General features: G+C 35.8%; 1 protein-coding gene across 6 annotated transcripts in view; it reads left to right on the top strand.

The window, feature by feature from the left end:
• The window catches only part of INTS2 (integrator complex subunit 2), a 48032-nt gene that overhangs the window by 28919 nt on the left and 5307 nt on the right, over nt 1-13806 (top strand). For all 6 annotated transcript variants that reach the window (XM_069078056.1, XM_069078055.1, XM_069078053.1 and 3 more), the window contains 7 exons: nt 2881-2985; nt 4925-5089; nt 7069-7270; nt 7887-8012; nt 10568-10769; nt 12565-12780; nt 13257-13364. In XM_069078056.1, the coding sequence (XP_068934157.1) occupies nt 2881-2985; nt 4925-5089; nt 7069-7270; nt 7887-8012; nt 10568-10769; nt 12565-12780; nt 13257-13364 (1124 nt within the window). The remainder of the gene's footprint in view (nt 1-2880; nt 2986-4924; nt 5090-7068; nt 7271-7886; nt 8013-10567; nt 10770-12564; nt 12781-13256; nt 13365-13806) is intronic.

Below are 13806 nucleotides of genomic sequence, written 5' to 3' on the forward strand. Positions count from 1 at the left end.
TTAGTAACTTATGGTCCCTGCCTTCAGAATTTGTAGTATAGTGAGATGGAAGAGACATGTACACAGATAACTGTATTATGGGATACAGATACAGTAATGTGATAAATGCGTCAGAGAAGTATGAAACAGTGCCCTAGGACAAAGATCAGGATAGATCTCAGAGGAGGCGTTTAAGTTGCACACCAGAAGCTGGGTAAGAATTCAGAAGGTGAAGAGGGAGAGGAGAGGCATTTTAGGTAAATGAGTGAAGACACAGAAGTGGGAAAGTGCACGATGTACTGGGGACAGAGTCACCTAGTTTGGCTACACTGTGGAGTACATGTATTGGGCTAGGATAGGCAGCATTTGAGAAGGTTTTCTGGTTGTGGTTGGTAATGGCCTGCTACAGATTTTATTACTGTCTGTTACACTGTTACAGCTTCAGCATCTTGGTAACTTCTCCTTTGCTAACTACTTTATAATGTGCATTCACTGCTGTCTTAGGAGGAATATTAAACCACTGTGTTGCAAATTTCCAGATATACTGCTGCTTAAAATATCCCCAAACTAGAATAAGTAAAACACCATTAAAGATTAACTTGAATGCACGCAAAAATAATTTCCTTGTCTTTATTAGCTTGGTTGTACAAGGCACCATCAAGCAGACCTTAACCAGGCTCACTTTCTCAGATGGGCTACAAGGGGTTTTGTGCACCTTGATCACAAAACGATTGTCTTTATCTCTCTTTGTTCCACTCCTCTACTGTCCATGAACTTTCTTTCTGAAAAAATCAGCTGCCTCTATCTGGAGTAGGAGAACCTAGGTTCAAATCTTGGCTCTGTCTCTTCTTACCTGTGTGACCTTGGGCATTTCTTCTTGTTCAGCTTCTCTCTGAGCAATTCATTTAACCTCAGTCTTCTCATTTGTAAAATGAACTGTTAGTCAGTGAGCATTTTTAAGTGCCTACTATGTGCCAGGTGTTGTGGATATAAAGACAAAGTGGAAACAAAAGTCCCTGCCTTTGGGGAACTTACCTTCTAACAGGAGGGACAAAATGTATACACATATCGATATGGACAGAATTAGGATAGGGATAGGGACTAGACCAGGCAGGGAGTGCCTGGGGGGCGGGAAATCTCTATACTAAGCAGATTAGCTATCTTCTTAGCAACTTGTTTTCTTCATTCTGGAAGAGGACCATGACATCATGAAGGTGATTGCCATGACATACAAGTAAATTGGATTTAAGTGAGGAAAGGCTGTATACAGTCAGAAACCTCACTTGGCCTTTTAAAGCTAAGGTCTAAAGTAGATCTCAGTCTGACTGAAGGCAGTGACTATTTAGTGATTAAGGCTAGGTGAGAAAATGAAGCAAAGAATGACTCCTTTAACCTATTCCAGAAAAAAAAAAGTAGGAGGTGAAGATCCCAGAAACAATTTCTATTTATATTCAGTTCGAGCCAGTCAGGGCCCAAACAATTAGCAAGTGGAGTTTGACCTGGGACCTATTGCATGTCAGTCAATGAGAACCAGAATGATTTGGGTTTAAGTCATGAACCATAAGAAAAAAATCTAGCCTGTAAACCCCAAGATATCTTGCAATGTTTCAATGATCAAAATTTAAATTCCTTTGGGCAGAGTACCTGCAGGTAAGGGTCTAATCTAGGAAAAAAAATCAAACCGGGAGTGGAAGACTCTTAGGGTTTCTGGCCAAAACAGAAAACTATTCCTACTTACAGTCACTCTTGAGTCACTCAGGGTGCAAATGATGACCAAGTAGGGTTTGAGTGATGCAATGCCCATTCGCTAATTGATTCAGGCTAGAGGGTTGGTTACACAGCTGCCACATGTCAGAGGCAGGCCTTGAACCTATGTCTTACTGGCACCAGTGCCAGCTCTCCCCTTCACCAGTACCCACTGCCTTTCAACACAGAATATTCATTCTCTCTGTCTCAATATAAGGCAATTTTTGGAGAGAGGATCTTTAGGAAAGGCCTCTTGTAGAATGTGCTCAAGTTGAGACTTGTTTGGATAGCTTCTGCAGTCCCTTTGAGCTTCAAATTTATTATCCTATGAACTATAAAATGAGGAAGTTGGCCTTGACTTCTTTCAGCTGTAAATCTGTAATTTCAAATGTCTGTGATCCCTTCTGTATCAAGAGAGGGGATAGGCATATCCTGTTGCTTCAGGAGAGGTATAAAGGCTTGTTTCCCAGTCTGCTTCCAGTTTTCCTTTTTACTTTACTATCTTTTCCCTTAAAGAAAGTAACCCTCATATCTTAAACTTTTAGCACAAAAAAATTGAAATTTCATATCTTTGTGACTGACAGCTAAATTGTCACAGTAGGAAATGAATTTTGTTAGTGAACGAAAACTTAGAGTAATAACAAAATGTAACAGGATTTTAAACATGTTTCATCTCGGTAAGTACCTTTTAAGTTTTGCCCCATAGTGAGTATAGATGGTGTGCTGTAAATATTTCTTGTTTAACTGTTTTAGGATGAAAAAGGAGAAAGTACTATTTTTAGTGTTTTAAAATATTTTGGGGGCTGGGATCCAAAGTGGGAGGGTATTTGGAGGAATGTGATTGTATGAATCTTACGAGCTAAATTTTGAACACTTAAAAGCTATAAATTGGATAGTAGGTAGAAATCTTTGCTGATAAATAACACCAATCTTTTGAATCTAATTTGTCCTCCTTCAAATGGTATTATACTGAGGGACTTTTGAACTAGATCAAGGCATATTGATGATTCTACAGCTTTTATGAGCTATAAATGAGCAAAATGAATGAAAAATAGGTAGGCATCCTTGAATTTTCATTCATATTTGAGTTGAAACTTTAGACTTCATATTGGTTAAAATATATTTATTGATATTTATTTATCTTTATCTGACCAGCTGCCATGCAAAGAAAGCCTAAATCTTACTCTTCCTCTTTGATGGATCAGATTCCAATCAAATTCCTCATACGACAGGCTCAAGGACTACAGCAGGAATTGGGAGGTACATTTATTGTTTTTAATTTGTCTGTTAATGCTATTACTTGTTTATGACTTTGAATAACCTTTTTCCAGAGAGAGACTAGGTTATATTTGACAATCTCTCATACTCTGTATTTTTTATTTTGTAGAAAAAATACAAAAGATGATCCATTATCACTTTTTGTAGCAGTGATTTTTTTTGTGTTTAGAACATATATAGTTTAGAAATAATAATACCTCTTTTCATTATTGTAGTGTTTTTATGTGTTTTGCATTTATCCTTTGCATTCATCCTTTAGCTGTCCCTACCAGGAAAGAAATAAATATTGTCATTCATAGTTGTCAGTTAAGGAAATATGGACAGAAAGATGTGGAGGGAGTAGTGTGGTATACTGGGAAGGATGCTAGTCTTGGGGTCAGGAAAACATCTAGGCCCCAGATCCTTGTTTTGCTGCTAGCTAACTGTGACTGTGGGTGAATCATTTAAATTGCCTAAGCTCTAATTTAGTTTCCTTAGTCATCAAATGATGGGGTTGGACTAGATCTGTTAGGTCGCTTTCATCTTTAAAATGCTGTGATTCTATCTCCAAATTTGATTTGCCTTGAAATGCCTTAAAATAACCTTTCAACTCATGTTGTGTCGGGTTATATTATTTATTTAGGTGTATTTCTGTCTAAAAGTTGAATTTTCATTTAAAAGATTTTTTTTTTCCTTTTGGAGCGCAATTGGGGTTAAGTAACTTGCCCAAGGTTACATGGCTAGTTTTTTGTGTGGGTGTTAAGTGCCTGAGGCCGAAACCGAACTCGGGTCCTCCTGACTCTGGGGCTGGCGCTTTACTCACTGCGCCACCTGACCGCCGCCATTTAAAAGATTTAACGAATTTCTGAGCATGGGGTTTTAGAATGGAATAAAAAAATTTCTTGTCAAGACAAGAAATGTTTCAGCTAACTTCTGTTAACTAAAAAAAAATCAATTTCCTCAGGCACAGCAGTGGCAAAATTCTTTTAATATTTACTAATGTTTTATTTTTCATGTATAATAATTGAGAGATCAGGAATCTCTTAAGGAGAATCTAAAACCCTGTGAATTTTTCTAGCATACATTGAAAAATACACAAATCATAGCTATATTTTTGTTTTCATTTTACTTTTAACCATCACATGTTTAGGTTAAAAACTCATAAGGTTCTGAGGTGGCTGGGTGGCACAGTGAATAAAGCACTGGAGTCAGGAGGACTGAGTTCAAAACTAGCCTCAGACACTTAACACTTACTAACCATATGACCTTCGGCAAGTCACTTAACCCCAATTGCCCCTCAAAAAAAAAACTCATAAAGTTTCTGTTATGTATACTTAAGCTTTATTTTTTAATCACTTAAAAATTGTCCAGTAAATTTTGATTATGGTGTTTATCATTAGGATGGTTGTTATTGTTAATATTCATTAACCCTATAACAACGAATATTAGAAACTGAGGTTTTAATTTTTTGAAAACAAAGGTTCTTGACCCTGTACTTTCCCTTTACTTATTGGAAAGATCATAGTGCAGCATGATATGGTAGAACGTTCACTGGCTTCAGAGTAGAGGACTGGAGTCCAAATCTTGACTCTGTTTCTTATTACCTGTGTGACCTTGGGTCATTTAACCTGTCTGGACCTTTTTCTTCTTTGTAAACTGAGGCATTAAATTCAATGGTTTGTCATGAAGGTTCTTGCCATCTCTAAATCATCTTGTAAGGGTATAATACTAAGCAGTTGTTTGTGCTTCTCCTTCAGAGGGACTTAGTTGGCCACTGGGGAGAAGTTTAATTGGAACCATTATTAGGAAGTGCCAGTGCGTAATCATCCATTGTGGTTGCATATTAGACTGCTAAACATTCATTTATTAAAATCAGAAGCTGAGGAAGGGGAAAAAATCTTTGAGAATTTAACATAAGCATTCTAACTTACACTTTTTAAAGGGTTACACTCTGCTTTATTGCGTCTTCTTGCAACTAACTACCCACATTTATGTATTGTGGATGATTGGATTTGTGAAGAAGAAATTACAGGGACAGATGCCTTGCTACGGCGAATGCTTTTGACCAACACTGCCAAAAACCACTCTCCTAAACAACTTCAAGAAGGTACAGCAAAGTTTTCTTACTCATTTTATGTGCAGTCCCTGTTGATGTTCACATTTAAAAATAATGAAATATTTTTCTTTGGAAAATGTTAATATTTTGTTGAATAGTTTTTGAAGTAAGCAGCCTATGAGGACCTATTTTATTTCCCTTTGAATTGCATTCTTTTTTTTTTCCCTTGTGGGTTCTTTGTCATATAACTAGGTATTGTATTTCTTGAAAGGTCCTGAGGTACTGTTATTGAATGGACTGGAATGACTGCATTAGGAGGAGCATAGTTTGTAGCAGTGGCCAAGTTGCTGCATCTTTTTGTAAGAGGCTGTCTAGTATGTGTGTAAATACTGAAAAAGAGACATTTAGGACAAGGTCTGCAGGATTAAATTGACATAATGCATTGCAAATAATAGATGCTTTATGTATGTTCAATGAAAGAATTATTGGACCAGACAGTTTTCTGAATACAAACCTATCACACTGCAGGTGGTCTTTTTTACTGCTTGAGTTAATTCAATAAAAATAAATATTCTATTAGTAATAAAGCTGAAATAATACAGAAAAGCCTCCAAACTTCAATTTATTTTTAAAAAATTATGCATATTAGTGCTAGTTCTGGAATCAAGAAGACCTGAGTTCAAATTTGGCCTCATTCATTTACTAGCTGTGTGACTCTGGGGAAATCACTTAACCTTTGTTTTCCTTAGTTTCCTTATCTTTAAAATAAGGATCATGATAGCATCTACTTCCCAGGTTTTTGTAAGGATCAAATGAGATGATAATTGTAAAGCATTTAACACAGTGTCTGGCACATAGTAAGTGCTAGCTATTGTTATTATATTTTCAGCAAATTTACAGTAATGTATTTATTTTTTGTATTTTCTTCTGATTTATTTTTTCTTTTTGGTACATTTTTTGAGTTTTGTGGCATAGAGAATAGGGAAACAGTCTTAAAGCCAGCTAGAGCAGGGTTCTAATCCCATCTCAGATACTTCTGGCTTTGTGTGACCCTAGGCAAGTCATTTAACTTCTCAATACTCTTAACTCTCTAAGAATGTTAAGTTGCAGAGAAGGTACCGATCTACATTAGTAGAAGGGAGTTTCTGAACTTGTGATGTACTCATGGAGTCACAGGTCAAGTCTCTATCCCTATTACTTGTTTTATATTTTTGTATGTTTTTGGTCCACATATTGTATGATTCTGTCTTTACTCTGCATCTCTATGTCAGTCTTTGATTTTTCTTTATTCATAGTTGTCTTAATGTAAAACCATACTCTTTGTGTTGACTTGCCACAGTTTATTCAGTGATTCCCCTAGCACTGGACATATATGTTGTTTAGTTTTGTGTTATTACAAATAAAGCCAGTGTATACTTTGTACAAATAGATCTTCTTTACCTTTTAAATATATCCTTAGGAAATAGTCATTGTGGTGGGATCACTGGATTAAAGGGTACATTCAGTTTTGAAATTCATTGTGTACTAGCAGATTGTTTTCAGAAAGATTGCAGCAGCTCTAACATCTGTGATTGTATGTTTCCATACAGCCGAAGTATTGCATTTACTGTTTTAACTGAATCTTTTTTGTGTTAGTAGATGTAATAAAAAAAATTTATTAAGTACCTACTTTGGAGTTCTTTTAATTTGAATTTCTCAGATTATTAAAGCTTGAATAGTTTTTCATATGGTTATTAGCAATTTGTGTTGCTTTGAAAACTGTTCATTCCTATCCTTTGACCATTTATTTATTGGGCAATTCAGATATTCCTTAAGCTCCTAATTTGTAAGGTTAACCAAAACCGTAAAATAACTATCACAGAATGTAATGTGTTTCCATTTTACTTTTTAGCCACATCTTTTTCTTGAGTTATTGGAAACATTGAACCAGAGTAATTGCATAAGGCCCAACATTCTAAGAGCATAATATTCCTGCCAGCAGCTTTAGAAGGTTTTAGCTTGTCTGAATTCTGACTAACTTTTCTTTTTAGCATTTTCAGTGCTCCAAGTAAGTCACACACAAGTGATGCAGATTCTGGAACATTTGACTCTGGTCTCTGCTAGTGAACTTATACCATATGCAGAAGTTTTAACATCAAATATGAACCAGCTGTTGAATTTGGGAGTTCCACGGAGAATTCTTCAGACAGTCAATAAACTGTGGATGGTTCTTAATACTGTGATGCCTAGAAGGTAACTTTTTTTTATTGTTTTAATGGTGTAAACCACTTAAATTGACAGCAGGGACAATATGTTTTATGCTAATTTTTGAAAGTCTTTTTATCAGTCATATTAATAATTAAGGAACATTTATCTTATAATTGGATAGTGCACTTCATGTTAAAAGCATTAATCAACTTTAAAGAGAGGCAAGAATGACATGAACTTTATCACAGGAAAAGCAGAAACTTGGTGTTTATTTCCTTTTTTTGGTAAAGTGAGTAAAAAGTGAATTTCCAGTTTCTTTTAGCTAGTTACAGTGATTTGAATTGTTTGCTTGCTGTTTGACATACTGATGTCTAATCATAGAGTGGACATCCCTTGCTATATAGTGAGTAGATTTTAAGATGTTTAAAAATACAAGTTTTGATTCTATGTTGGTTTTGCTTTTCTACCTTTTATTTTGATAAAATAATAGTAATTTACATTTATATAGTATCTAACTCTTTAAAGTGTATCCACATCTGTTGTCTCATTTTACCCTTTTACTTTCTTTCTGACATAGATAAGACTGTTTCACATATTGAATGGATAGGTGTTTCAGGTAGGTTGAAATAATTTTTGAATGTTTGATTTATTTTCTCATCAGGCTATGGGTCATGACAGTTAATGCCCTGCAGCCATCAGTGAAGTTAGTTCGACAGCAGAAGTACACACAGAATGACCTGATGATTGATCCTCTCATTGTCCTAAGGTGTGATCAGAGAGTTCACAGGTAAATGTCACTTGATGTTCATGTTCTTCCATAGTATTATGCTTTTAGGTTCTCCAGAGAATACAACATTTAGTTAAGTTCCATAGCATTAGTTGGTAGAGAAGCTAACTTGCAGCTTGACCAGTATTTTCTTAGGTGTTATTGTTCATGAACTTTGTAATCCATTGCTAAATATTTCATGTATAATTTACTAATCTTGTCCCTACGGAGATATTTAGTAGGTCAGATACTCCCAGGCAAAAAAAAAAAGTTCTGTTGACAATCAAAAGCATATTATTCAGTGAGGTAAATAAAAACAAGAGGAAAAGAAGTAAGAATAAATCATAGAGCAAAACTTAAAAAAGTGATTATAAATTATTGTATATATAACTTAAGTTCTTTTTTTTGTGTCAAGACTGAGGGAAAAGGAGGAATAGTTCTGCTGGCCTTTCTGGTAGTAGGAGGGGAGATAGTTGCATTGTTAAAACCAGCATGTTGTACAGTGGGGTCTATTTCTAGTACGGTGTGACTCAAAGATACTTTAAATGAATTAGTAAACTTTTAAAACAATTCTTTCTAGCATCCTCAGGAAATTGGTTTCATTATTTCCACATTTAACTATAAAGTTCATGCATAATTGTTAATTTTAACTATAAAATTGCATTATTCATTCAAAAATACTTCTGTATTATATTCCTTCTGTGTGCAGAGCACTTTGGGGGATTAAAGCATAACAGAGCCTACCTTTGAGGTTTCATTGGAGATATGAAACAAATACAGGAAAAGTTAAATAGCAATACATGTCAGTATATGATTAAAGCAAAAAGTAGAATGTAGGGACAGTAAGTGAAATCAGCCGGCATTCAGATGAGGTAGACTCAGTGTGTGTTGCTGTGGTCAGGGAAAGTTTCCAGGAAGAGGAGAAGTTAAATTGAACCTGGAAATAAGGGTAGCAGTTAGAAGGGGAATCACATTTCATTTATATGAAACAGTGAGCAAAGAGTAAAAAGAAATAGGAATAGAGGCTGATGGTAGTAATGTTGAATAGAACAGCAAGACCAGATTAATGGAGGGCTCACTTTAGGGAATACTGAGTTTGAAAAAAGTAAGTTGGGCCCTTATTGTGGAAGTCTTTTGAGTAGTAGGCTAAAGATTTTTGTACGTGGTATCTTATAGGAAATAGTGTTTTTGTTGTTGTTTTTAAAGCAGGAATGATTTATTGAAAATGTTTTAGTTAGGGTTGTATAGAATGAATTAGAAGGTGTTGAGACTATCAGGGGCAATGAGAATAGTTGGGAAGGTGTTTCCTTATTTCAGGTATGAGGTGATAAGGGTCTGGCTAGTTTAGGGCATTAATAATGAAAGTAGAAAGGAAAGGAAAAAGAAAGAAAATGTTAAAAAGGAAGGGCTTGGTAGTGGTGGGACAAGGGAGGAGGAGAAGTCAAGCTATGACCCTGACTTAAAGCCTAATTTGCTAGGATAATGATGATGGATGTCATTGAAAGAGTTAGGGAAGTTCAGGATGGGGTATGTACTTTTTTTTAAAAAGCAATTGGGGTAAGTAACTTGCTCAAAGTTACAGTTATTTCTGGGTGTGGTGCTAAGTATCTGAGCCCGGATTCAATCCCAGGTCATCCCAGGTCATCCCGACTCTGGGGCTGGTGCTCTTACTTACTGTGCCACCTGGCCGCCCCGGAGTATACACTTTTGAGGGGAAGATGATAAGTTTGGTTTAAAAGTTTAAAGTATTGCTGGAAGATCGGTGTGGAAATGTAGAAGGCAGTTAAAGAAAGGATCCTTGGCTTCCTGGATTAGGTATGAAGATATTTGAGTTTTTTGGGCATAGTAAGGTCTTCCATTAGATTTTTATGGGAGAAAAAAGTAGAAAATTGAATTTGGGATCTTGGGAATTAAATGCCTTCAGTTAGTTGTATTAGATGGAAGAAGAATTAAGAAAAAACAGAGAAGAAACAAAGAGTTAAAGAGGAGGAATTAGGACTCTTTCCATCATTTTTCATCTTCATTTTATCAGCCAGTTATCACAATTTTGGGGTAAGGGTTTTATTTATTTATTTAGTTTTTAAAGGAAAGATGTCACAGGCATTGAGTCTAGACACATTTTCAGGTAGAGCCAACCATCTTGAAACAACTGTAGAAAATCATTACTGAAAACTTATGTATTAATCTTTGACTACATTCACATATAGATTATAGTCTTTATATGTTAACATCATCTTGAAATACAAAGGAAAATGAACAAAAATAGATTATATTTTCATTTCTCCTAGAGTTAGGAAATCTCTGCTTTTTTTTTTTTTGAAGGGCATTTGGGGTTAAGTGACTTGCCCAAGGTCACATGGCTAGTTTTTGTGTTAAGTATCTGAGGTCAGATTTGAACTTAGGTCCTCCTGACTCAAGGGCTGGTGCTCTATTCACTGCGCCACCTAGCCGCCCCAGGAAATCTCAGTAGGGAAAGCATTGTTACTCTTTGTTGGCTTTCTTTAATTGTTCAATCTGAAATGTGCTCCAGCTAATTTGTTCATGTTTTCATGTTTTTCTGTTTTTTGGTGTGTTAGATGTCCCCCTCTGATGGATATTACTCTGCACATGTTGAATGGGTATCTTCTTGCTTCCAAAGCCTATCTTAGTTCACACCTGAAGGAAACAGCAGAGCAAGATATTAGACCTGCCCCGAATAATACATTAGGCTTAGTGGGACAGGCTGATGCCCCAGAGGTTACCAGAGAAGAATTAAAAAATGCATTGCTGGCTGCTCAGGTAATGTGGTAAAACCCAATTATAAAACATCTCCCTGTTGAATCAGTTTGGTTCTAATATGGGTCAGATTGTATTCTCTGAGTAAAGATTGATGTGTGGCACATTTCTTTTATTATTATGAGACCTATTGCAAAAATGTATATTTGTCCCCAGCACTAGTCACATGGAAAAGTTCTGCTGTATTGATAAAATAATCAGTTCTTGATAATGTGATTTTATCATCCATCATAAGGAATGTTTTAACCCTTCCAGTAAAGTCATACTCTGATAATTTATTGAGCCATGGTAAGTGATTACAGGCTATATGGATGGAGCCTAAGCGCTGGTAGATTCTACCACTCTGGTAAGGTTTTGAGTACGAGTCTGGCAGTGGCCTCTGTGCCTGTGCATGGTTATCCAATGACCAGTATAGCTAAATTATGAGAAGTATTATTACTCAAAGATTGGCCACCAGCTAACGAATATTTTGGCCACATAATTCATGAAGATTGTCTCCTAAGATACAGAGAACTTGTGATATGCATTTGTATCCACATGGGTTAAATTATAGGTCCTTTCAGATGTTGAAGTTAGTATGTTTGGGCCACAGACATGCATTTCTGTTCCTTGGCTTATGGTTTTTTTTTAACTGACAGTTTAATAGTTTAGTTTTGTTGTGTAATGTGTAAACTAAATTAGGGTGAAACAGATTTTTACCTGACACTCCAGTAAACTATGACTCCTTGAAGAAGTGTTGTAAAGTGTTATGAGATGACAAAATATAAAGTGCTTTTAGAACTTCAAAATGGAAATCTTTGCTAGAGCAAGGATTCTTAACCTGCGGGACTGTGAATTTTTTTTAGTATTTTGATAACCGCATTTCAGTATAATTGACTTTTTTGTAATCTTATGCATTGTACTTTATGCATTTAAAAACATTCTGCAGAGACCCTAGGCTTCATTCTACAAAATAGGCTAAGGAAATCTGACCTGTGGTTATTATCTGAAATTTCCCAACTGGAAAGAAGAAAAAATAAGTAGAATAAGTCTAAATAGTGCAAATTATATTGTGAGGCCATCTTGGATATAATATTTATAGTTCTTGAGTAGTCAGAAGTTGGCTTTTAACATGTCAGCCAGCAACAAATCATGATAGAGGTGTAACAGTAACATCTTTGGAGACAGGGTTGATGGTGGTGGTAGTAACTGCCAGCAGATTATTTCCCACGAAATTAATTCTTTGTTACAAGCCTATTATCATGGTAAGATAAGATAAAAAAGAAGGCTATCCCATCTAACTTAAGGCCTTAAGTATAGCTCCACATTACAATCCCCTTGGATTTGTTATATCAAGTTTGGATTCAGTCAAAGGGGCCCCACTTGAGGACCTAGAGGGCCACATGTGGCCTCAAGGCTGCAGGTTCCCCACCCCTGCATCTTGTTTTGCCATTAACACATTGTGAAGGATTGGTTGGAAGTCACATGAGAGCAAGAATAAAATACAAGATAGTTCTCTGGAGGCTAGACTAGGAAGGCAGATGGACTAGGAGGGTGCTAAAATCTAGTAGCCAGAAATAAACTGCCTACTTCACAATTGCATCTAAAGTTGGTCCAATTGCAGCTCAAAATCACCACACGTGACATAAATTTCCAACTCCTCTCCTTTCTTGTTTGTCTTTTTGAAGTACATGTAAATTATAAAGAATTAGATTATGTATATAGAGTCAAATAGAATCAAATCATACAGGACCATATAGAATCAAATTTAGTTTAAAAACAAGATTTCTTAAATTCATTGTATTTCATTTCTTTGTAGGACAGTGCTGCTGTCCAGATTCTCTTAGAAATTTGCCTCCCTACTGAAGAGGAGAAAACTAATGGTATTATTCAGAGTGCTGTTGCTACTAACAAGGGAATAGAAGAAGAAGACAATTTGCTTTGTAACCTTCGAGAAGTTCAGTGCCTTATCTGCTGTTTATTACACCAAATGTACATTGCTGATCCCAACATTGCTAAACTTGTTCATTTTCAGGTGTGTTTTCCAAGAATTATGCTTTGTTTTCATTTTATTTTTAGGGGGGCAGCGAAGGATAACTGAAGTGGTTAACACCACTGGGATTTCATGTGCTATTATGTTCATTTATAGAACTGGAGAAAATCCAGATAGTTTAGTAATAGCATTTTTCACTAAGGCATTTAATTAAAAAGTAAAAAATAAGACCACATTGAGGACAGTTATCCTGAACTGTCCCACTGTGTGTCTCCTCCACTCCATATAGCAATAAAAAATCTTACTGGCCATTGAGTCTGCAGTTGGGTTATGTGTTGACTATGAGGTCACAGGATCTGAGATGGACAAGTCTCAGCTTTGTTAAGACTTAGCCTTGATTCCCACATGTATGAAATGAGGATCATAGTCTGTTCAAATATGATGACTTTGTAGCTAGAAAACACTTTTAGTTAATAATATGCATCTAACCAGTGTTTTTTTCCTTCATATTTGAATAGGGTTATCCATGTGAACTTTTGCCACTGACAGTGGCAGGTATTCCTTCTATGCACATCTGCTTGGATTTCATTCCTGAGCTAATAGCTCAGCCAGAACTTGAAAAACAGGTAATGAATCCATTGAGGCTTTCTGGTAATTTTTGTTCAGTTTTGAGTCTTGATAACAAGTTTAATTATTCACCTCAAAAACATTTTTTTAATATTCCCATTTATTGTCTAAATTATGTAGTAGCCTCTACAGGTCTTTGAGCTTCCAACCTTCTCTTTACTCTATAACATACCATATATAACTGTGAGACTAATTTTCTTAATGTGTAGCTCTTACCTCATTACTTACTAGGTCCCAAACTTTCCCCACTATCTACTGAATTAAATCCAGATTCCTTAGCCTTACAAAGACCTCTGTACCTATCAATTGTTATTTTCCATTACACTTTTCCTTGACCATCAGCCACTATAGGCTATTTGTCATTCCCCAAATATGCCTTGATAGTTTCTTTCTTAATGAGCAATATAGTTATGAACTTAATAATCTTAGCAATATTAGTAA

Source organism: Petaurus breviceps, unplaced genomic scaffold (assembly GCF_028583685.1).
Source record: "Petaurus breviceps papuanus isolate PSGF00001 unplaced genomic scaffold, PetGlider_PUasm1.0 91023, whole genome shotgun sequence".
NCBI classification, from domain to species: domain Eukaryota; kingdom Metazoa; phylum Chordata; class Mammalia; order Diprotodontia; family Petauridae; genus Petaurus; species Petaurus breviceps.